Source organism: Chiloscyllium plagiosum, unplaced genomic scaffold (genome assembly GCF_037043375.1).
Source record: "Chiloscyllium plagiosum isolate Xiang-an unplaced genomic scaffold, Cpla_swu_hap1 HiC_scaffold_34, whole genome shotgun sequence".
Lineage (NCBI taxonomy): Eukaryota > Metazoa > Chordata > Chondrichthyes > Orectolobiformes > Hemiscylliidae > Chiloscyllium > Chiloscyllium plagiosum.
This window is the reverse complement of record NW_028270172.1, coordinates 38,537,422-38,563,561: the sequence shown is the minus strand read 5'-3', so window position 1 is coordinate 38,563,561 and position 26,140 is coordinate 38,537,422. Positions and strand designations below refer to the sequence as shown.

Below are 26,140 nucleotides of genomic sequence, written 5' to 3'. Positions count from 1 at the left end.
AATATCTCTAATAAGAATGCTAGCATTAAGGCACTTTACCTGAATGCTCGTAGCATTCGTAACAAAGTAGGTGAACTAACGGCACAGATCATCATGAATGATTATGATGTGGTAGGCATCACAGAGACATGGTTGCAGGGGGTTCAGGACTGGCAGTTAAATATCCAAGGATTTACAACTTATCGAAAAGACAGGGAGGTGGGCAGATCGGGCGGGGTGGCCTTGTCAGTTAAGAACAAAATTAAATCTATGGCACTGAATGACATAGGATCAGATGATGTGGAGTCTGTGTGGGTGGAATTGAGGAACCACAAAGGCAAGAAAACCATAGTGGGAGTTATGTACAGACCTCCTAACAGTGGTCAGGACCAGAGGCGCAACATGTACCGGGAAATAGAGAAGGCATGTCAGAAAGGCAAGGTCACAGTGATCATGGGAGACTTCAATATGCAGGTGGACTGGGTAAATAATGTTGCCAGTGGATCCAAAGAAAGGGAATTCTTGGAATGCTTACAGGATGGCTTTTTGGAACAGCTTGTCATGGAGCCCACAAGGGAGCAGGCTATTATGGACCTAGTGCTATGTAATGAACCAGACTTTATAAAAAATCTTAAAGTAAGGGAACACTTAGGAAGCAGCGATCATAATATGGTAGAGTTCAGTCTGCAGTTTGAAAGAGAGAAGGCAAAATCGGATGTAATGGTGTTATAGTTATACAAAGGTAATTATGAGGGCATGAGAGAGGAACTGACGAAAATCGACTGGAAGCAGAGCCTAGCAGGGAAGACATTGGAGCAAAAATGGCAGGAGTTTGTGGGTATAATTGAGGACACTGTACAGAGGTTCATCCCCAACAAAAGAAAGATTATCCGGGGAGGGATTAGACAGCCATGGCTGACAAAGGAAGTCAGGAAATGTATCAAAGAAAAAGAGAGATCCTATAAAGTGGCCAAGAGCACTGGGAAATCAGAAGATTGGAAAGGCTACAAAAACAAACAGAGGATAACAAAGAGAGAAATAAGGAAGGAGAGGATCAAATATGAAGGTAGGCTAGCCAGTAATATTAGAAATGATAGTAAAAGTTTCTTTCAATACATAAGAAACAAACAACAGGCAAAAGTAGACATTGGGCCACTTCAAACTGATGCTGGAAGGCTAGTGATGGGAGATAAGGAAATAGCTGGAGAACTTAATAAGTACTTTGCGTCAGTCTTCACAGTGGAAGACATGAGTAATATCCCAACAATTAAAGGGAGTCAGGGGGCTGAGTTGAGTATGGTTGAGGAGAAAGTGAGGTCTGCAGATGCTGGAGATCAAAGTTGAAACTTTATTGCTGGAACAGCACAGCAGGTCAGGCAGCATCCAGGGAACAGGAGATTCGACGTTTCGGGCACAGGCCCTTCTTCAGGAATGATGGTTGCCATTACTAAAGAGATAGTGCTAGAAAAGCTAAAAGGTCTTAAAATTGACAAATCTCCTGGCCCCGATAGGAAACATCCTACAGTTCTGAGGAAGGTGGCTGAGGAAATAACGGAGGCAATGATTGAGATCTTTCGAAAGTCATTGGAGTCAGGGAAAGTCCCGGATGATTGGAAGACCGCTGTTGTAACCCCATTGTTCAAGAAAGGATCAAGACAAAAGATGGAAAATTATTGGCCAATTAGCCTAACCTCGGTTGTTGGTAAAATTCTAGAATCCATCGTTAAGGATGAGGTTTCTAAATTCTTGGAAGAGCATGGTCGGATTAGAACAAGTCAACATGGATTTAGTAAGGGGAGGTCGTGCCTGAATTCTTTGAAGAGGTGACAAGTAGGTTAGACCAGGGAAACCCAGTGGATGTGGTCTATCTAGACTTCCAAAAGGCTTTTGATAAGGTGCCACATGGGAGGCTGCTGAGTAAGGTGAGGGCCCATGGTGTTCGAGGTGAGCTACTGGCATGGATTGAGGAGTGGCTGTCTGACAGAAGGCAGGGAGTTGGGATAAGAGGTTCTTTTTCGGAATGGCAGCCGGTGACAAGTGGTGTCCCACAGGGTTCAGTGTTGGGGCCACAGCTGTTCACCTTGTATATTAATGATCTGAATGAAGGGACTGGGGGCATTCTAGCAAAGTTTGCCGATGATAGGAAGATAGGCGGACAGGCAAGTAGTACTGAGGAAGTGGGGAGGCTGCAGAAGGATCTAGACAGTTTGGGAGAGTGGTCCAGGAAAAGGCTGATGGAATTCAATGTGAGCAAATGCGAGGTCTTGCACTTTGGAAAAAAGAATACAAGCATGAACTACTTTTGAAACGGTGAGAAAATTCATAAGGCCAAAGTACAAAGGGATCCGGGAGTGCTAGTCGAGGATTCTCTAAAGCAAACATGCAGGTTGAATCTGTGATTAAGAAAGCGAATGCAATGTTGTCATTTATCTCAAGAGGGTTGAAATATAAAAGCAGCGATGTGCTACTGAGACTTTATAAAGCTCTGGTTAGGCCCCATTTGTCCAGTTTTGGTCCGCACACCTCAGGAGGGACTTACTGGCACTGGAGCGTGTCCAGCAGATATTCACACGGATGATCCCTGGAATGGTAGGTCTAACATACGAGGAACGGCTGAGGATCCTTGGATTGTACTCATTGGAGTTTAGAAGGTTAAGGGGAGATCTAATAGAAACTTACAAGATAATACATGGCTTGGAGAGGGTGGACGCGAAGAAATTGTTTCCGTTAGGCGAGGAGACTAGGACCCATGGGCACAGCCTTAAAATTAGAGGGGGTCAATTCAGAACAGAAATGCGGAGACATTTCTTCAGCCAGAGATGGTGAGCCTGTGGAATTCATTGCCGCGGAGTGCAGTGGAGGCCGGGACACTAAATGTCTTCAAGGCAGAGATTGATAAATTCTTGATGTCACAAGGAATTAAGGGCTACGGGGAGAATGCGGGTAAGTGGAGTTGAAATGCCCATCAGCCATGATTAAATGGCGGAGTGGACTCGATGGGCCGAATGGCCTTACTTCCACTCCAACGTCTGATGGTCTTATAGCCTCACTGATCACTTGGTGCTCTATTCCAACCAAGACAGAGTAAGTGCAAGTAAATGTGATGTCTACATACAATCAATTTAGCTGAATAAAATAGAAATTACTGGAAAAGCTCAGCAGATCTGGCCGCATATGCGGAGAGTAATCAAGAGTTAACTTTTTGGATGGAGGGTCCTTTCCTCAGCTGAAGGAAGATGGCTGTATCATGAAATTGTTTGTCTCATTGAAGTGTATGTTGATACTGAAAAGATTAGGAACTAGTGGTCTACAGGGTCCCTAATGACTGCGAATAAATTAGAAGATAATAAGGACTTGTAAAAAAGATAGTATATGAATCATGGGTGACTGTAATCTTTAAGCAGATTGAGACAGCCAGATTGGCAGCAGTGGACACAGTTTGTGTTCAGCACAGAGTCCTAGAACAATGTGTTTTGGATCCAACCAGGGCTCAGGCTATTTCAGAATTGCTGGTGTGTATTGAGGCAGGTCTAATAAATTATTTCAGAATACAAGATCCCCAAAGGAAACAGTTGGGCTGAAGGGCCTGTTTCCATGCTGTATACCTCAGTGACCGTAATATGGTAGAATTTAGCATACAGTTCGAGAGAAAGGAACTTAGGTCAGAAACTAATCCTAAATAAGGGCAATTACAAAGGAATGAGGGTGGAGCTAGCTAGGGTTGACTGGGAAAGGAGTTGAGCAGCAAAGACCGTTGAAGAAAATGACAAACATTTGAGAAAATAGTTCATGGGTCACAGAAAAGCTGTAACCCAGTGTAAAAGAAGGTTTCTAAGAAGGGAATAAGCCAACCATGGTTAAAAAGGGAAGTTAAGGTAAGAATCAAAATGATATAAAAAATAATGTGGGAAAGATTAGTGGTAAGACACAAGATTGGGAAAGTTTTAAGAACCAATAAAAGATGACCAGAAAATAATTAAGAGGAAGATGATAAACTTTGAGGGTAAAGTTATAAATAATATAAAGATGGACAGCAAGAGCTTCTGTAAATGTATAAAAGGGAAAGAGAAGCTAAAGTTAACATAGGCCCCTTAGAGAATGAGGCTCGGAAATTATAATGGAGAATCAGGAATTGGTTCAGAGTTGTTTACTTTTAACTGTTCATAATTAGTGTTCATTAAAGAAAGCTGCATTGAACAGAATGCAGAAGAGGTTCACATGAACGGTTCCAGGGTGAGAAATTTCAATGATGCAGACAGATTAGAAAAGTTGTGACTATTTTCCTCAGAGAAAAGGCCTAGAAGAAATATGATTGAAGTCTTCAAAATCAGAGTCCTGGGCAGAATAGAGAGGGAGAAACTGTTACTATTCACAAACAAATCAAGGAACGAGCAAACACAAATTTCAAGTGATTTGCAAAGTAGTAAACGTGATGCAAGAAGGAACTTTTTCATACAACGGGTGGTTCATGTCTGGAATACACTACCAAGAAATGTGGTGGAGGCAGGTTCAATTGAAGCATTTGCGAGAGCAATAGATGATTATTCAAATAGAATTAACATGCAGGGTTATGGGGAAAAGGAGAGAAGGATAGTACTACATCATGATGTTCATTCTAATAGCCAGTTCATACATTGAGCCAAGTTGCCACCTCTGCACCTTATCAAATCCATGATACTTCAACAAAAAAATTCAATAGAGATGCTAAGACGTGATTTTCCCTCAACAAAACCATGCTACTGTGGATTAATCAGTACTTTTCTAAGTGATAGTTTATCCAGTCTTTTAGAATTAATTTTAATACAGCTAAAGCATTTGAAACCCTAAATAATTTTTCAGATTACAAAATATTTGGATACTGGTAACTTGAGTTGCAAACCTAGACAAACTTCAATTCACTAAGGTTATTTACGAGAAGAGTTTCACCCTGCTTTCAGAGTTTAGTCAGCTGAAAAAGAACTGTCTTGCCCTTTGCCCTCATTACTGTGAATGTTGACTTCTGAACTACAAAGTAAATTTATTTTGAAGTTGTATCCACTTGAAAGAGTGGTGAAGTCAGATTCTACCATGGCTATCAAAAGCAGCTGGAATAAACAGACGATGGGAAATAAATTGCAGTGTAGTGGGGAAAGAATATGACATTGGGACTAGCTAAATTGCTGTTATACAGACTGGCTTCCTGCTGTGCTGTAACCATTCTACCAATGAATCAAAGCGAAAAATGCGGAAACATGGAAGTTCCTAATGTGTAAAGTTGGTGCTTTTTTAGTTTAGCCTTTCATGGAAGACATTGCTGAAATATTCCCAGAACTAAAAATTCTCTACTACTCAGAAGTAGAGAAGAAAGTCATGAGGAATGACTAACTCTTGCCCATTCAAAGTAATCTACTGTGTACAGCAAACATCACGCTGCCTACTAATTAAGATAGCAGTGTGTGGCCTGACACATATTTTTCAGTTCTTTAATGTATCACAGAAGGGAGTCCAAGTTCGTACAATGCCAGCACGATCTAAAAATAAGGTGTACCCAGCTGCAGCAGAATATGAAGTGGTGAAACAGGGGTTATGGGCAAGAAGACATTTGAAAAAAAAGCTCCAGCAAGTGAGAGTGTGTGCCCAAGACCCTATGGTACAGCTCTGGAGGACGTACTACAGGTCCTCACCCATGAAGAGGTTTTCCAAGTGGGACTAAAAAATCATTTGAGGCAGTTTACTGTTATAGCCAATATAGCCCAGATGATCTGGACAGTACTACGATTGTCACACTTACTTTTTTCTCATAGGTCAAAATAACCAATGAATGGAAGCAGCAGCAACAGATGACAGGGATTTAGCGTGGATTATACACCCTCACCTCAACAAAGGAGACAGTGATAGCCATCATTGCAGTAAGGCAGTGGTCAGTGGCAAGGTTGAAACCATGAAAGATGATTGCACCTGTCTATCTAATCCACTTCTTCACATCCTACTTACTCCTCATCCTGCAATCTGCTATAATTTATAAACCACAGATGATCGAGTCATGCTGCTTTCAACAGAGATAACAGAAGGACAAATTCCTGTTCAGTACAAACTTGCAATCCTGGATCTAGCAGATAACATTGTGCACATACACTGACTCACCTACTCCAGTAGGTGAAAGTGAGGACTGCAGATGCTGGAGAAGAGTCGACAGTGTGATGCTGGAAAAGTGCAGCAGGTCACGCAGCATCTGAGGAGCAGCAGAATTACAGTTTTGGGTATAAGCCCTTCATCAGTACTCCAGTATCAATTTAAGAGATGGCAACAATTTTCCATCCAACATATACCATACATTGAGAGTCATAGAGTCATAGAGATGTACGGCATGGAAACAGACCTTTCGGTCCAACCCGTCCATACCGACCAGATATCCAAACCCAATCTAGTCCCACCTGTCAGCACCCTGCCCATATCCCTCCAAACCTTTCCTATTCATATACCCATCCAAATGCCTCTTAAATGTTGCAATTGTACCAGCTTCTACCACTTCCTCTGGCAGCTCATTCCAAACACGTATTACCCACTGTGTGAAAAAGTTGCCCCGAAGGTCTCTTTTGTATCTTTCCCCGCTCACCCTAAACCATTGCCCTCTAGTTCTGGACTCCCTGACCCCAGGGAAAAGACTTTGCCTATTTACCCTATCCATGCCCCTCATAATTTTTTAAACCTCTATAAGGTGACCCCTCAGCCTCCGATGCTCCAGAGAAAACAGCCCCAGCCTGTTCAGCCTCTCCCTATAGCTCAAATCCTCCAACCCTGGCAACATCCTTGTATATCTTTTCTGAACCCTTTCAAGTTTCACAACATCTTTCCGATAGGAAGGAGACCAGAATTACACGCAATATTCCAACAGTGGCCTAACCAATGTCCTGCACAGACGCAACATGACCTCCTAACTCCTGTACTCAATACTCTGACCAATAAAGGAAAGCACACCAAACGCTGCCTTCACTATCCTGTCTCCCTGCGACTCCACTTTCAAGGAACTATGAACCTGCACTCAAGGTCTCTTTGTTCAGCAACACTCGCTAGGACCTTACCATTAAGTGTATATGTCCTGCTAAGATTTGCTTTCCCAAAATGCAGCACCTCGCATTTATCTGAATTGAACTCCATCTTCCACTTCTCAGCCCATTGGCCCATCTGGTCAAGATCCTGTTGTAATCTGAGGTAACCCTCTTTGCTGTCCACTACACGTCCAATTTTGGTGTCATTTGCAAATTTACTAACTGTACCTCTTATGCTCGCATCCAAATCATTTACGTAAATGACAAAAAGTAGAGGACCCAGCACCGATCCTGGTCACAGGCTTCCAATCCAAAAAACAACCCTCCACCATCACCATCTGTCTTCTACCTTTGAGCCAGTTCTGAATCCAAATGGCTAGTTCTCCGTGAGATCTGAACGTGCTAATCAATCTCCCATGGGGAACCTTGTCGAACACCTTACTGAAGTCCAAATAGATCACATCTACCGTTCTGCCCTCATCAATGCTTTTTGTTACTTCTTCAAAAAACTCAATCAAGTTTGTGAGACATGATTTCCCATGCACAAAGCCATGTTGGCTATCCATAATCAGTCCTTGCCTTTCCAAAACATGTACATCCTGTCCCTCAGGATTCCCTCCAACAACTTGCCACTGCCAATGCCAGGCTCACTGGTCTATAATTCCTTGGTTTGTCCTTACCACCCTTCTGAAACAGTTTCATTATTTCTCTTATTTTCACTTCCATGGAAAGTGATAGCTTTTGTTAATTAACATCTCCTGCTATTCATAGAATCTCTACACTGTGGAAGCAGGCCATTCAGCCCATTGAGTCCACACTGACCCTTCAAAGAGCATTCCTTCCAGACCCATCACCCCTAACCTATGCCTGTACCCCTATGCATTTTCCACGGCTAATCCCTCTAGTTTGTGCATCCCTGGACACTACAGGTAAATTAGCAAGGCCAATCCACATAACCTGCACATCTTTGGACTGTGGAGGAAACTGGAGCACCTGACAGAAAAACACGCAGACACGGGGAGAACATGCAAACTCTACACAGGCAGTTGCCAGAGGCTAGAGTTGAACCCGGATCCCTGGTGCTGAGAGGCAGCAGTGCTAACCACTGAGCCACCATGCCGATCTCTCCTGCTCTTTTCCTTACCCACACACCTTATCTTTTGTTTTTTTTTTCACCTTCCCAAGCTTCATTTTCTCAAAACTTATTAGATACCTAATTTTTCCCAGTATTGATGGCAAGTCACAGACATAAGTCATCAAGTCAGAGCTGTACAACAAGGAAACAGACCCTTCGATTCAACTTGTCCATGCCGACCAGATATCCTAAATTAATCGAGTTCCATTTTCCAGCATTTGGTCCATATCCATCTAAACCCTTCTTATTCATATCCAGATGCCTTTTAAATGTTGTAATTGTACCATCCTCCACCACTTCCTCTGGCAGCTCATTTAATACACACACCACCCTCTGCATGAAAATGTCCCTTAAATCTTTCCCCTCTCACCTTAAACATATGCCCTCTAGTTTTGGATTCCCCTACCCTGAGGAAAAGACCTCATATAAACTGTTTCTCTCTTCACAAATGTTGTCTGAGGTCTTAAATATTTCTAGAAGTTTCTATTTTTATTTAAGATTTCCAGTGCTCACAATATTTTGTTCTTATAAATAAAAAAAAAATATCAATTTGTGATTCACCATATGCAACTAAAACCAATTTGAGATACAAGCAGAAACACCGACTGGATCTTTGTGATAGCACTAAGCAATGATGGAATGCCACCAGTTCCCATGGTTCTTTGGCTTTACAGAGCTCCACATTTCTGGACAGGTCTTCTGATAACAGCTGCTTAGAAAAAGGAGGAATACCTTCAATCAACAACTTCCCCATAGCCCAAAATGAGGACGGATTGCAATGAAACTTGCAAAATACTTAAAGGGATAGACAGGGTAGATGCAGAGGAGACATTTCTCCTGAATGGGGAGTCTAGAACCAGGGGGCACAATTTAAAAATAAGGGTAAGGCCACTTATGTCTAAGATGAGGAGAAGGTTTTTTTCAAACTTTGGAATTCTCTACCACTGAGGGCTATGGATGTTCACATGACTAAGCATTCTTAAGTTAGAGATTGATAGATTTTGGATTACCAGTGGCATACAAGTCTGTGGAGATAGGATGGTTAAAAGGCAACGGAGCTATTCAATCAGCCATGATTTTATTTAAATGGTGTGGCAAGCTTAATGGGATGAATAATCTACTCTTGTTCCTATGTTTCAATGGGAAACCAACTAGGCTGCAATGCCACCATGTTGCTGTCTCCACACAGCTGACACTGTTCAAGCCAATGATTAAGATAAAACAAGGCTCTCTGAAGTCACATACTAAGTTATAAAAGTCTACAATTTTAAGTCATACAAATTACAAACAAATGCAACACAAGAAGTGATCTTGTCAGAGGAAATCAGACGTCTGCCTCTATCGGATTTCCAGTGCTAAGGAAGCTTCTTTTCAGGTTTGGAATTTAATAAAAATGGTTAAAAAGAGTAGCTACAATCCTAATACAACCCATGGGCCAAGTGATGCCTACTTCCTCTTTGGTGCTTTTCTGAAGTGTTGCTTCACATAATTCTGGGCTTCCCATCATTGCCAGCTCAACTGCATGAGCTGGATTTCAATCCTGACCGTTTATTGCAAAACTCTGCAAAGACTACTAATTGGAGGTAAAGCCATTACAACTTTCTCACAACCAACTGCAAGGACTGTATTAAAACTAAACTATTAATTCTGTAGCAAAAACATAAAATGTTGGGTATTTTAAACAGATCAGTTAACTTTATTTGTCTCTCTACATATGCTAATATTTCAGGTCAACAACCTTTCATCAGAACTTGAAATGGAACAAGTTTTAAGCAAGCATGCCGACAGGAAGAGAGTTGTGAATGGCAGAATTATGAACAGCTGCTCACAGAAACCAAAAGTAAAACAAGTGAAAACCAGGAACAAAGAGGGAAACAAAATGAGGGCAGAAACTATGATCTGAAAACACTGAATTTAATGAACCTCGGAGGCTGTCAATTACCTAATGGAAAAAAATGAAGGACTGCTCCTAGAGATTACATACAGCTTCGTTGGAACACTGCATGAAAACAAAGACACAGATGTCTAGGGGGAGCAAAGTGAAGCATTGAAATATATGGCAAAAAGGAAGCTCAAAGCCAGGCTATCAAACCAATTCTGTATTCACACCAGACTCAACTTTGGTTTCTTTACTTGCCCCAACACTGCCTTTGCCTTGATCCACACAGTTTTGACCATTTAATGCCTTCCAACTTGCCACTGACCGAGCTGTTCTTTCATACATACGTGCTCCATACTCACCTTTCAAGCCTTTGTGTCTTGCTTCACACCCATCATAATTCAAATCTCTTCCACTTCTGATGACTGGTTATCAATCTGAAATATTACTACTTGAACTTTTATTCTGGAATTGGAAGCAGAGTCCGGACAAAATCCAGCTTTGCAAATCCAACCCTGGATAAAGTGCACTGGATGGCTGGAATCTTGTTCCAGATAGAGCAGATAGGAACATATCAAAATGGCCACTGGCCCAGAGTATGATGGTGTGTTGTGGGAAGGGCCAGCCTCAGTGCTCCAGCATTCTGTTACAGCCGTGAAAAGAGAAATTAATGACCTTTCACACTTCTTGATGCCTCATCCATGCCACCTCATTCCCCCATCCCAACAGACCCTCATGATCTCATGCCAACGTCAGCCCTCCTATACATTCCCATCGCCATTTATAGCCTTGATGCATACCAACCCAGGACAATCCATGCTCTCCAATCACTAGCCTTTGCTCTTACACCCTCCAGTATTCTGTATCAATTATAGACAGATCTCACGCACAATGTTTAGATTAAATAAACTTATTCAGTGCCTGTTGATGAATTCACTATTCAAAAATAAGCCCTCATCCATAAAACCCCTTTCACTATACATACTTTCTTTTAATCCCTTATTAAAATAAGCATTGCAATCATAGCCCCACTGGCTAGCGAAGTTCGGAAGCAAGGTCTGGGTGGATGGGGTGAGAAGGTGGCAAATAGCCCTTTTCCCTTTCCTAATGAGGCACAGAATGTCTTTGAACAAAGTATAAACTCCACTCCCAGTAGATAACTCGCAAAATCCTAAATGGAAATTCCTCCAACAGCCACTGATAGAAAATTGTTCATCTTCCTGCTGCTAGTTAAGTGTCGTCCCCACCTCATCCCACCTTAAAACAAGCTTCAAGGAGACATATACATGGAAAGTGACTTATTTAAAAGTAACAAGCATAAGGTTTACTTCGAAAGAAAGAAAGAAAAAATGTAGCATGCGGCACAAACTCAGCACATTATAATTAGCTTTATAGTTTAACCGAGTATTTGTTAATTGTCCATTTTGAAATAAAGGCAGGGTCACAGTTTAATGCCTCATCCGAGAGTTGACATCTCCAATAATGCTGCACTCCCTCAGTACTGCGTTGGGTGCGTCAGCCTGCATTATATTCTGACTGAGAGGCGAGTGCTACCACTGTGTCACACATGACAGTTATCACAAAGCATTGTTGATTTATCAGTACTCTTCAAACAGGACAGAAAAACAAATTAATGTCATGGTTTTCACATTAATTTTGCTGTTCGCAAGTTCCTATTGATTTAACATTGTATCCAAAACAGTTTGGCTGAAATCAGAAACATTACTGGTGTCTCAGCAACAAATCCGAATTAGATCAGTACACAGATCAATTTATACTGATATGGGAGATGGGATAGATTGTAATAATAAACTCTAGCCTTTTGTAAACTTACCATCCAAAGCAGAAGATAGCAAAATATATGCCAAGCATTGTGATGACCACATGACGTACAACAACACCAGCTCGACTGGGACTGAGATAAAGACGGAACCAGAAGGCTGCAAACAGGGCAAACAACTGACATACTGCAAAATTCACCTGCAAAACAAAACAAAAGAGTAGCCTGAACCAACAGGAGCCAGACCTTCATTCAAGGCACACCTACTATTGCAACCCTGCCTGCTCAGTAAGTCAGCTTTTAGACAGACATTGCTAGAAACCTATGTTGGAAATAAATGGCATAAGCTCAGCAGTTTCCTATTCCTGATTGAATAATCTCAGTTAATAATTCACTGTGCAGTGCTTGGTTTCCGGATGTAGATTGGTACCCCACTTACTGAGAAAAACAGAGTTTACAGTCCAACTGGTTTCCCAGCTCAGATCAATTTAATACCAGGTAACATTATGAGCAGTACGACCTCATAAAATATAGAATTCACAAAATTCTCATGTATAAACAGATGTACAATTACAAATTGTACATCATAACCATTAGCTCAGACGTTGATCAAAATTAATGAAACATTTTAGTATGATTTTGAAAGATATTGTACAATTATAAGACAGTTATTTATGTCTGGTTTCTAATGTGGTTTACATTAGATTACATAGCGAACCATTCTGATTGCATCTAATTTAAAAAGTGGCAGTTCTTAGACATTACTATTTATCAGGTTTTCGAAGAGGAAAAATATCCTATTAAGCTTTTAAATAAAGCTTCTTACCATGGGTGGGTATTCAAAGGATTAGGATTATACAACATATTTCTTCCCAGTTGTAAATTTTGGCATGTACAGTACTGCTGACACTTGGCATGAACAAAAATCATAAATCTCAGTCTGATAAAGGAAAAGAAAAGAACTTCTATTTCCCATTAGCACATCAGTAAATCTAATCTCGTACTCATTTGCTTTCCCAATGCTGCTCAGAAATGAAAATTTATAAATCTTACCTCCCATTCTCAATATTGTTTTCTACCCTCCCTCCTGTCTTGCTGTTCTCTCCACATCTCATTCTAAAACCCATACCTTCAGTATGAGTATGGGTTTTTGACCCATAAGCGAAGTACTGGCCATCTCAAACTGCCCTTGTAAAAGTGGTAGCAAACGTTTTTTTAAAACAACCACATTCTGCGTGATGGCATTAATCAGTTCCAGAATTTTGATCTTGCGATGATAAGTGGAATGACAATCTATATCCAAGTCTGAGGTAGAGATTATGGAATTGGAGTGCTGCTTAAAAAAAGCTCCCAGCTCCAGCAAAATCCCTCACTCCACCCACCTTCCTAATAGTTGGGCCTCCAGTAGCACACAGTACAATACAAAAATACACTACAATAGTGTCTCCAGATGTGCACACAGGAGTTTTAAAGAAGGTGTATTCAAAGGTGGCAGGATAGAAGAAACCCACATTATGTGAGAGAAACCTCTGATACATAAGCAGATGTTTAAATAAAATGTTATGTTTAAAATGAAATTGTTTGGTTACAAATTTTATTTAAGAGAAAATTGTCATGGCTGTTGTACGACAAAAGATGTTGTTGGTAAACTAATAGTTGAAATCACACTACAAAGAGAATTGTTAAAAATAATTGATGCTTTGAAAATGAAAAAAATGTTGTTTCCCAGAGAAATGAGTGATGTGTTGTTTAAATTTCAGGGCTGCTTTAATGATATGTATACTTTGTGTGCCAGTGGTTACTGGATCGTTGTAAAACAGCACATTCCTTCAGCAGTTTGCAATAAGCAGAATACCAGCGTCAAAATTCTTCTTCTTGGGGAGAAAGCAGGATTAGGCTATTGAGTTAGACAATCAGCCATGATCGTGATGAATGGCAGAGCAGGCTTAAAGGGCGGAATTGCCTTCTCCTGCTCTTATGTTTCTATGTTAAGTATTGCATCTTTTGTAACCAAAGTTTGGGGGAACAATAGTTCCCAGATACATTCCCAATAGTAAAATCTTGACAAAAGTCAACTTACCTTTGCTGAATTAAAACAAATAATCAGCAACACTTCTCATGCAGCATAAATTGTTTACCCTTTGAAATTTGGTATTCATCTAATTCAGAGTTCAGGATAAAAGATTTTGAGAACGTCTCTTTTTTCTTTCAGCAGCATTTCAACATGCATTAAATATTGGTACTCAGTGGTCAATTTTCAATTACTCAATACCAAATGACTATGACAAACAGACCTCTGGTAGTTAACTGTATTCCACTCACGCAATTTTTCTCAAGTGAGTTGCACAGCATTCATGTCAATTCAAAAATATCACGATTGATTAACAAACAGCAAGCAGCAAAGGTAATAGGTTCTCGTTCCAGAAAATTATATGGCTGCTCTCTCATTATAGAGAGATAACTGATGGTCAGATTTACCTGAAGGTCACCACCACACCTTAGATAAAGGGCAAGGTTGAGAAGGCAGGATCTTCATGGTGACCTCAGCCAGTATGGGAATTGAACCTATGTTATTGGTATCATTCTGCATTTCAAACCAGCCATCCAGCCAACTGAGCCAACAACCCCATCAAACAGTAACAATCAGCACAGAGCAAGTGTAGCACAATCCTTTGATTTCCTGTAATCATATGCTGTCAACTCAATCTGTTTAATGGTTTCTCTGCTTGCAATTTTAAAATTGACAATGCTTCCCTAAGTACTTATTAAACAAACTGAACATGACACATCAGATTTGATGAGTCACTGTACAGAGGAAAACAAAATGGCATGCATTAAAAGCAGCATTTAGAAGCCTCTATATTAGAGTCTATAACCTGACATTGACTGAACTATTGGTGTTTGACCAATCTGTGAAAGCTTGAATGCAAAACAAATAGGAAGTCTAACGCAAACTGATCAGCACAGCGTAGTCGTGGCAATTGAAATTTGAGTGCTTTATCAATTAATCACTTCAAATGGGAATTATTTTATTATTATCCTGTTCTTATTCATTCTTAGCTGAATAAACTGATCTTTCTCGTCATACGTCAAAAATAGGTAAAACCCCAGCTATAAATTCTAATGCTAGCTAACTGGTTTTGAAATACTATTAATCACACTTGTTAGAGGACTCCTGAACGTAATCATACTTCAAGGTTACAAGTTAAATAACATTGTGAACTTACGCAGCAATTTTGAAGACAGCAATACAGAGACTGAAATCTATGGTATTAATTAAAATTTACCAATGACAACGGGATTGAAAACGTTGAAGCACAATGACCTTAATTCAGTAGTTCACTCAGTAAAGTGCCAGCATAAAACATAAAACAGACTTTTAAAGTGCAGAAGACTGCCATTCGACCAAATGATCCATGCCTGCATTTATATTCTGCACGAGCTACCACAGTTTAGCTCATCTTATCCTATCAAATAGGATGATGTTTTTTTCTCACTCATGTATTCTCCAACTATGTTATTCACCTCAAATACCCACATGTGTCAGCAAGTTACACATTAGCAACACCTTACACATTCTAAGCACCTTGAGTAAATAAGTTTGTCCTTAAGTCCATAACAACTTTATTCAGGAAAATTTCACTTAAGCTGTTTTCTCTCCATGAGCCTACTCTCGCTCAGCATCCCTGCCTTGTATTTTTGTGCTGTCACCCCTCAGCCAGAGATAGCTCACTTATATTATTGCTGTCCTGCCTTACCATTGAGCCAGGTGTCTCGAGTGAGTACACAGTGGAGAAGGTATTGCAGAATCAGTGCTGTCAGGGTGTAGTGGGTGAGAATGAGTGAGAAATACATTGCAGGCAATAGTGAGTAATACAGCGTGAGCCTTGATGGGAGGTGAGTACAGTAGCAGATAAAAAGAGAGAGTGTGAGGTATCAGAAAGAAGATGGTGGCACTTACCCTAGTGGAGTGCAGAATGTCATTGACCTTCTTCTTCCAGTGCTGTACAGACAACTGAGAGTGCTTTACCACAGTAGGCAACCTTGGCCCATGCTGGGATGATCCGGTGTTGAGGCCTCTACTGCTGGTAGTAGAGAAAGAGTAAGTCCCATGTGAACAATACCCCATCCAGTATGATCTCTGTGACCCTGCACACATGGGGTGTCAATTCCCACTGCTAACCATGTCCAGAGATACTGTCAGCAATAATGCAAGGCAGCTCCAGACTGATAATGCTTATCTGGGTGCACGATGGGCTATTCACATTGACATGGACACAAGGGATGTTGGTGAATTCTGGGATATCCGCTGAGTGATGAATTGTTCTGGGAAGAAGTGTGCAGTAAGATAGGGCAGAGATCAGACAGGAGAGATGCCATAGGGGTGTAGTAGATAATTAATGCAGCAGGTTTTGTAAGATACAGTGAGAGATCCCACTAGGCCACCTAGTGACAAACTCTCGAAAAAACTCCACGCAACTCAGACTTAGCCAAAACAAAAATCAGCCCCATGTTGTAATAACTGCAGTGAGTCCAACATGAGAGCACTTGGCAGTTTCCATGGAAAGGGTGGCAGCCTCCTTGGAGACCATGGTCCAACAAATCACTCAGTGCATGTTTGATGAGTTTGGAAATACATTCCATCACTCTAGCCATGAGTGCTCAGTGTCAATGAGAAGTGTCATTGTCAGGAGGAGAACAAGGCACTTTGCCTTCACTTCAACGACACCTTCTTCTTGAAGAGCTATGGCAGGCACAAAGACAGGCAGTCCAGCCAATCTCCTCAGGGCAGTCCAAAGGTGCCCTACACCCCAACCTCCCCTTGGCCAGTGACTTCCATTACATCCAGAAGCTGAGGCCAACAGGGACAATCACACAACTCTGCAGGGGATACACAGCAAACCTGGGCATTTTCGGCCCAGAGTTTAGATTAGATTAGATTACATTACAGTGTGGAAACAGGCCCTTCGGCCCAACAAGTCCACACCGACCCGCCGAAGTGCAACCCACCCATACCCCTACATTTACCCCTTACCTAACACTACGGGCAATTTAGCATGGCCAATTCACCTGACCTGCACATCTTTGGACTGTGGGAGGAAACCGGAGCACCCGGAGGAAACCCACGCAGACACAGGGAGAACGTGCAAACTCCACACAGTCAGTCGCCTGAGGCGGGAATTGAACCCGGGTCTCTGGCGCTGTGAGGCAGCAGTGCTAACCACTGTGCCACCGTGCCGCCCACGCGGCAGGGGACTGCCGCCCACGCGGCAGTTCTCAGGGGACTGCTGCCAAAGTCTTTGTGATAGATTCCCTCCACCTCAGCCCTGAATGTTGGGTGCTGATCGCCAGACTTGAAAAGGATCAACTACTTAAATGACCATGGCCAATCCCAGGTCCAGCATCAGGATTGATTGTGGCTGTACCATATTCCCCAGTAACATGTAGAGTCACCCTATCTCCCATTGAACCATCACAGCTCCCTGTCAGCCACAGGTCACCTCTTGCCTTCTGTGCAAAGCTACAACTCAGAAACAGCTATTGGCTGATACTGTGTGCTAGTGCCATTGTTAGGTAAAGCTGGCATATTGCCTTCATTTGGGTTTTGTGATGGGACGGTACACATCCTACATTGGTCCCCATGGACCCTCCTACTGCAATTGTAGAAAAAGTAAAGAAAACAAACATTGAGGAAGGTTTCGCTAGACACAATCAACGTTAGATACTCACCTGGACTGGAGCCAGAAGACTAAATAGACAGATATGTACTTGGTATATGCTGTTGAAATGTTGAGGAATTGAATGAGGAGAAGTTAATCAGGAAGTTAATTCTGTGTTATTTATAAGGTGAAAACAAGTGCAGATAGATTTCTCGGCACCTGGGGCAAGAGAGTCATCCTACCATCTGAGGAAGGATGACTTTCTTTTATTTCCAACATATTTATTACAGTTTATCTAAATGTAAAGAGTTGAAGTTTTGGAGTCCACCATTTTCTCACCACTGCTGGGAGCAGAAAAACTCCCAGTGTGTCTGCACCTTAAATTTAAAGTTGTCTTTGGTGGGACAACGCAGAAGGGAGAAACAGGGATAGAAACAAAAGGAAGAAGAGTAAAAAGAAATGGTGAAAAGCACAAAAACCAAGGGCAAAAAACAAACGAGGACATGGTGCAAAATAAAGCTAACTGACAAGGTTACAGGGACAAATCTAAAGGCTTTGTTTCTTAATGCTTGCAACATTCACAATAAGGTAGATGAATTAGCAGCACAAATAAATATAAATTTTCAATGATATAATTGTAAACAGAGATGCATGGGCTGCAGGATGACCAAGGATGGGAACTGAACGTCTGGGGTATGCACTATTTCGGAGGGTCAGACAGAAAGGGAAAAGAGATGGGGTAGCATTTTTAACAAAGGAGGAAAGCAATACAATAGTGAGGAATAGTATTTGCTCCGAAAATCATGATGTACGGGTGAAGATAAGAAATACCAAGGGAAAGAAAACACTGTTAGGGGCTGTCTAGAGGCCCAACGGTGTGGAGCTATAAGGGCAGGCATTAAACAAGAAATCAGAGATGCATATAATAATGTTGAGACCATCACTATTTTTATTTTAAAATTGTGGTTTCGAATTGTGAGTTGAAGTTGAGAATTGATTTTTGAACAGCAGTTTATTTTAAAAAGAGAGAAACAAAGGCGGATGTTCGCTATTGGAACTGGCCTGGAATGATACTGCAGATTCATTATTGCCTTCAAGAGACTGCAGACAATTCAATACTGTGGTGTTGCAATACTCAGGACAGACAGCTGGTTGGATGTTGAATTGAGATGGAAATGTGTTGCTGGAAAAGCGCAGCAGGTCAGGCAGCATCTAGGGAACAGGAGAATCGACGTTTCGGGCATTAGCCCTTCTTCAGGAATCAATGTTGAATTGATCAATCAAGGGAGGACCGGTGCTGGTCGTCCAAGCACGAGCAACGTTGGGAAAAAGAAAACAAACCAGTAAACTGGGTTCTGAGCAGCATGCAGCTTTATCAATGAAGCTTTTGTCTGTTTTTGTTCATTTTCCTCTCCCTAATGTCTCTGCACTTGTTGAATATTCTGAGAAAAAAAATCTCAGCCTGCAAGAAATAAGTAAAAGTCGACAAAGGACTGCCGTAGTTGTATGCATGAACTGGTGACTTTGGAATTCAAATGAGATATTAAATTCCACTTGCCAATAACACTAATATCAGAAAAGGATTTCATGAATGCCTGGTATTCATCCTTATGAAACTAGCAAATGTATCCCTTACCTGTATCTACCCGTCTGTCAGCATGTGAGTGGGATTTATAATCAGATAAGTTTAGGCTTAGATCATAGATATTAATTAGATCGTCTTGTTTTTAATCTGTATTCTGCTGATAAAATTACATTATTGAACAAAAATTAACAATTTAAGTTATAAACTTGGTGTTCAAGATCTGTTATTCATATCTGGATAGGAACAACAGAGATAATTTGAGATGATTAAGAAGTGGTTTTGGTTTGGCTCGCTATCCCTGCATTGTAACAGTATAAGTGTAATCATCAGTGACTTGAATTTACATAGAAAATGGACAGATAAAACTAGCAATCGTATTTTGGAACAGCATTTTCTGGAATGCATCGGTGATGGTTTTTTAGAGCAATACATTGAGGAACCAACCAGAGAATGGGCTATTCTAAGCTGGGTACTGTGAACTGAAAAAGAAATAATTAATAATCTTGTTATGCAGGTTCCTTTGGGGAACAGCAACCATTATATGATAGAATTCTTCATTCAGAAGAGTGAAGTAGTTGCATCCGCAACTTGGTACTGAATCTAAATAAAGGGAACTATGAGAGTATGAGGCATGAATTGGCAAGGATGGATTGGGGAACCTTACTGTTGATAGTGGATTGGCAGCTGTGCATGAACTACAACAATTATTTATTCCTGTCTCCTGCAAAATTAAAACAGGAAAGGTGGTTCAACTATTGATTATAAAAGAAATTTGAGATATTAGATCCAAAGGGGACATATAAAATTGCCAGAAAAAGCAGCAATACTAAGGATTGAGAACAAAAAGAGAACAAGACGTTTGATAACCAGGGAAAATAGAGCACAATAAGAGAATAAAATTACAGTGAACATAAAAACTGACCATAAACATTTCTATAAATATTTGAAGAGAAATAGATAAGTCGAGACAAATTAGGTCCCTTACAGTTACAAAGCAAGGAAACTGAAAAAGGAGAACCAATAAAAAGAAGAATGGAACACATCTTTGACTCAGTCTTCACAAAACAGGGCACAAATTGGAAGGTGGCAGATGTAACACCATTATTTAAAAAGAGAGGATGAGTGGGCGGCACGGTGGCACAGTGGTTAGCACTGCTGCCTCACAGCGCTAGAGACCCGGGTTCAGTTCCAGCCTCAGGCGATTGACTGTGTGGAGTTTGCACATTCTCCCCGTGTCTGCGTGGGTTTCCTCCGGGTGCTCCGGTTTCCTCCCACAGTCCAAAGATGTGCAGGTCAGGTGAATTGGCCATGCTAAATTGCTCGTGGTGTTAGGTAAGGGGTAAATGTAGGGGTATGGGTGGGTTGCGCTTCGGCGGGTTGGTGTGGACTTGTTGGGCCGAAGGGCCTGTTTCCACACTGTAAGTAATCTAATCTAATCTAATCTAATCTAAATAACTTCTGAGAAATGCTAGAGAACCAACAGCCTAGTGAGAGCAGAAATGAAGAAAATTGGTATTAGCATAGAAAAATGGCGCTGGGGAAATTAATGGGATTAAAGGCTGACAAATCACCAGAGCCTGATAATCCAGGTTTCAGAGTAGTGGCCCTGGAAATACTAGATAAATTGGTGGGAATCTTCCAAAGTCCTGTCAACTTTGGACGAGCTCCTACAGATTGGAAGGTGGCAGATGTAACACCATTATTTAAAAAGAGAGGATGAGTAAAAACAAAGAATTTCAGATCAATTAGCCTGACATCAGTAATAGAGTAAATGCTCAAGACTATTATAAAAGGCATGATAACAGAACACTTAGATTAGATTAGATTACTTGCAGTGTGGAAACAGGCCCTTCGGCCCAACAAGTCCACACCGACCCGCCGAAGCGCAACCCACCCATACCCCTACAACCTAACACTATGGGCAATTTAGCATGGCCAATTCACCTGACCTGCACATCTTTGGACTGTGGGAGGAAACCGGAGCACCCGGAGGAAACCCACGCAGACACGGGGAGAATGTGCAAACTCCACACAGTCAGTCGCCTGAGGCGGGAATTGAACCCGGTTCTCTGGCGCTGTGAGGCAGCAGTGCTAACCACTGTGCCACTGTGCCGTACTTAGAAAGCATTACTGGGATTGGACAAAGCCAGAATAGGTTTACAAAAGGCAAATCATGTTTAACAAATCTACTGGAGCTTTTTTTTGTGAAGAATGTCAACCAGCAGAATAGATGAGAGAGGCCCAATGGACATTGGATTTTCAGAAAGATTTTGATAAGGTCCCTCAAAAGAGATTAGTAGGGAAGGTTATCAGACATGGGATAAGTAGTGAAAAATTGGCATGATTAGGAATTAGATGACAGACAGGAAACAGAGTGGGAATTAATGGGTCTTTATCATTATGGCAGGTGGTGACTAATGAGTTACTGTTACTTGTGGGCGGCACGGTGGCACAGTGGTTAGCACTGCTGCCTCACAGCGCATGAGACCCGGGTTCAATTCCCGCCTCAGGCGACTGACTGTGTGGAGTTTGCACGTTCTCCCAGTGTCTGCGTGGGTTTCCTCCGGGTGCTCCGGTTTCCTCCTACAGTCCAAAGATGTGCAGGTCAGGTGAATTGGCCATGCTAAATTGCCCATAGTGTTAGGTAAGGGCTAAATGTAGGGGTATGGGTGGGTTACGGCGGGTCGGTGTGGACTTGTTGGGCCGAAGGGCCTGTTTCCACACTGTAATTAATCAAATAATCAGTGCTTGGGCCCCCAGCCATTCACAATATAAATAAATGAGGGAACAAAATGCAACATCGCCAAGTTCGGTGACAACACAAAAGTGGGCGGGATGGGTTATGAGGCAAATGCAAGGAGACTTCAAGGTAATTTAGACAAGTTAAGCAAGTGGACAAACATACGGTAGATGTTGGATAACATGGTTAAATGTGAAGAAATACATTTTGGTATGAAAAGAACAGAAATAATTATTTAAATGGTGAAATATTGGGAAATGTGGAGGTGGGTGTCCTTGTACACCACTCAAAGCAGACAGGCAGGTGCAGTAAGCAATTAGGAAAACAAATGGCATAAAGGCCTTCAATTCAAGAGGACTTGAGTTCAGAAGTAGGGATGCCTTACTGAACTTAAACAAAGCCTTGGTGAGATCACACTTGAGTATGACATGCAGTTTAGTGTCTCTACCCAAGTAATTATATACTTTCTATAGTGGGAGTGCAGCAGAGGTTTAGACGCTAATACCTGGGATAGCAGGAGAGTCCAACAAAGACAGGCCCAGTTGAACCAACCTATGTTCACAATAGTTTAGAAAGGTGAGAGGTGATCTGATTGAAAAATATAAAATTCTAACAGGGCTGGACAGTCAGGATGCACAGAGGATATCTTCCCCGTTTGGGGAATTTAGAACCAGGGAAGACATTCTCAGAAAGAGGGGCCTGCAGTCAGCCTTGCAATGTGGCAGACTGTGAACAGTGGTATGCAGTGAGTTCTTCTTGGAAGAAAGTCTGTAAATTCACTGTCTGGTATCACAAAAGGAAGGCTTTAAAGGCAGGAAGTTCAAACTAAACATGAGACCTGACACAGATGCTAGTTTGTAATCCAAGATGGAGGACAGGGAAAATTTCTGGCTGTTAACAGCTGCTGCTTTTTTGAGGTATTTTAGGTGCTGGAGGTGATTTCCTCGAATTCCAGGACCAGCAATTAATGTTTTATATGCTGTTGCATTGTTTTGGAACTTTGGGAAAAAAAAGTCAAAACAACAGCAGTTTTAAAAGAGAGAAGAACAGACAAAGGAAGCACATGGTGAGGTCAGTGCAGGGGAGAGAGACAGAGAAAGAAATTGACATGTCTTTGCTGTTTGAATTCATGTATCGCTGGTCAACGGAGTGCATCTGGGAAAATTAACAGTAAAATTCACACCTGATCTTGGAGGAACTGTTGGGCGAAGTTCACAGCACAGAATCAGATAAGTGAGTTGTTATTTTATGTGTCCTACAGAAAGTCTGCAGTAGTGATTAGAGTGGGTTCTTTCTTGATTATATGTTTTTTGAGATATGCCTCTTGATTAAACTTAAAATATAAGCCATAACTATTAATTTAACCTGGGGCAGTGTTTGTAGAGGAATAAGACGGTGTTATTTTCTAGGTCTGTAGATTGTGAAGGAGCATAAACGGCCTTTAGTAGAGTGATATGTGGTCTTGTCAGATGTGGGAGTTCAAAGAGAGTTTAAGGATTACTGCAGATTATGTCTGCCATAAATGCTGTCAGTTGCGAATCTTATTAGATCAAATGGATCAATTGGACAGACAGTTAGAAGCAAGAAGGAATTTGCAACAGCAACAGTATGTGATGGATGGCAGTTATACGAAAGAGGGAAAGTCTCAGATATAGTCACATAGATGGGTTAACTCCAGGAAAGGCAAGAGAGGTAGGCAGTTAGTGCAGGAGTCTTTTGTGGGTATACCCATTTCAAACAGGTATGCTGTTTTGGAAAATGTAGGGGGTGATGGATTCTCAGGGGAACGTAGCACAAATAGCCAAGTTTCTGGTTTTGAGACTGGCTCTAATGAGGGGTACATCAGCTTCTAAGAGATCAATTGTGTTAGGGGATTCTCTAGTTCGAGGTACAGACAGACATTTCTGTGGCCAGCAGCGAAAAATCAGAATGGTGGTTTGCTTCCCTGGTTCCAGGGAAGGGAAAAGGTTGAGATTCTGAAGGAACAATACAGAGAGTTAGGCAGGAATTTAAAAAGGAGGTCCTCGAGAGTACTAATATCTGGATTACTCACGGTGGTACGAGGTAGTGAGGGCAGGAATAGGAGGATAGAGCAGATGAATGCATGGCTGAGAAGCTTGTGTATTAGAGAAGGATTTTTGGACCATTGCAATTTCTTTTGGGGTAGAAGTGACCTGTACAAGAAGGACGGATTGCACCTAAATTGGAAGGGGACTAATATACTGGCAGGGAAATTGCTCGAGCTGCTCGGGAGGATTTAAACTAGTAAGGTGGGGGGGCATGGGACCTAGGGAGATAGTGAAGAAAGAGGTCAATCTGAGACTGGTACAGCTGAGAACAGAAGCAAGTCAAACAGTCAGGGCAGGCAGGGACAAGGTAGGACTAATAAATTAAACTACATTTATTTCAATGCAAGGGGCCTAACAGGGAAGGCAGATGAACTCAGGGCATGGTTAGGAACATGGGGCTGGGATATCACAGCAATTACAGAAACATGGCTCAGGGATGGGCAGGATTGCCAGCTTAATGTTCCAGGATACAAATGCTACAGGAAGGATAGAAAGGGAGGCAAGAGAGGAGGGGGAGTCACATTTTTGATAAGGGATAGCATTACAGCTATGCTGAGGGAGGATATTCCTAGAAATACATCCAGGGAAGTTATTTGGGTGGAACTGAGAAATAAGAAAGGGATGATCACCTTATTGGGATTGTATTATAGACCCCCAATGGTCAGAGGGAAATTGAGAATCAAACTTGTCAGGAGATCTCAGCTATCTGTAAGAATAATAGAGTGGTTATGGCAGGGGATTTTAACTTTCCAAACATAGGCTGGGACTGCCACAGTATTAAGGGTTTAGATGGAGAGGAATGTGTTAAGTGCGGAGCCACAGAAAATGGGGAGATACTAAACAAGTATTGTGCATCAGTATTTACTGTGGAAAAGGATACGGAAGATATAGACTGTAGGGAAATAGATGGTGACACCTTGCAAAATGTCCACATTACAGAGGAGGAAGTGCTGGATGTCTTGAAACGCATAAAGGTGGATAAATTCCCAGGACTTGATCAGGGGTACCCTAGAACTTTGTGGGAAGCTAAAGAAGTGATTGCTGGGCCTCTTGCTGAGATATTTGTATCATCGATAGTCAAAGGTGAGGTGCTGGAAGACTGAAGGTTGGCTAACGTGGTACCACTGTTTATGAAAGGCCAAGCCAGGGAACTATAGACCAGTGAGCCTGACGCCAGTGGTGGGCAGATTGTTGGAGGAAATCCTGAGGGACAGGATGTACATGTATTTGGAAAGGCAAGGACTGATTAGGGATAGTCAACTTGGCTTTGTGTGTGGGAAATCATGTCTCTCAAACTTGATTGAGTTTTTTGAAGAAGTAACAAAAAGCATTGATGAGGGCAGAGCGGTAGATGTCATCGATATGGACTTCAGTAAGGTGTTTGACAAGGACCCCCATGAAAGAAACTGAACAGGCTGGGGCTGTTTTCCCTGGAGCATCGGAGGCTGAGGGATGACCTTCTAGAAGTTTACAAAATTATGAGCAGCACATAGGGTAAATAGGCAAAGTCTTTTCTCTGGGGTGGGGGAGTCCAGAACTAGAGGGCATAGGTTTAGGGTGAGAGGGGAAAGATATAAAAGTGACCTACGGGGCAACTTTTTCCACAGAGGGCGGTACGTGTATGGAATGAGCTGCTACAGGCTGTGGTGGAGGCTGGTACAATTGCAACATTTAAGAGGCATTTGGATGGGTATATGAATAGGATGAGTTTGGAGGGATATGGGCCGGGTGCTGGCAGGTGGGACTAGATTGGGTTGAAATATCTGGTCTGCATGGGCAGATTGGACCGAAAGGTCTGTTTCCAGGCTGTACATCTCTACGACTCTAACTGAATACCTGTCAATTGTTTTAAGACTATTATATTCTCAAGTTTGAACATAATATAGAAATTGGTAGTCAAGTTAATACAAAATATAACAAGGAATATAAGCAAGTGAATAATATAAGAGTTAATTTAAATTCATTAAGAATAGCATTACGGGTGGTGTGCCAAAGCTCCAGATTGAGAGAGCTTAAGGATATATTGATCAAGGGTAAACATATCTGCTTTTACCTATGTGAAGTTCCAGCAGCTTCAGTTCAGGGCTCACTCGCTGGAGGCTGAACTATCGACACTGTCATGCATTGTGAAGGAGTGGGTTAACTGGAGCACTTTTGCAGAGGCATTCACACTTTTTAAGCTGTTCTGATATAGTCAGTGGTCAGGAAGGTGTGGCTGCAACTGAGACAGGTAAGGAAATTCCAACCAGGATTGCAGGAGTGTCGGCATCTACCCAATGCCCGGC

The 26,140-nt window shown here is 41.7% G+C and overlaps 1 protein-coding gene across 5 annotated transcripts in view; it reads right to left on the bottom strand.

The window, feature by feature from the left end:
• Positions 1-26,140, bottom strand: part of mboat1 (membrane bound O-acyltransferase domain containing 1) — a 130,644-nt gene that overhangs the window by 83,546 nt on the left and 20,958 nt on the right. For 3 of the 5 annotated variants that reach the window (XM_043719158.2, XM_043719160.2, XM_043719159.2), the window contains exon 2: positions 11,856-12,001. The exons of 1 other annotated variant lie outside the window; for it this stretch is intronic. In XM_043719158.2, coding sequence (XP_043575093.1) covers positions 11,856-12,001 — 146 coding nt within the window. Of the gene's footprint in view, positions 1-6,102; positions 6,191-11,855; positions 12,002-26,140 lie in introns of those variants that run through there. One more of the 5 variants, XM_087978610.1, reaches the window with a different exon arrangement.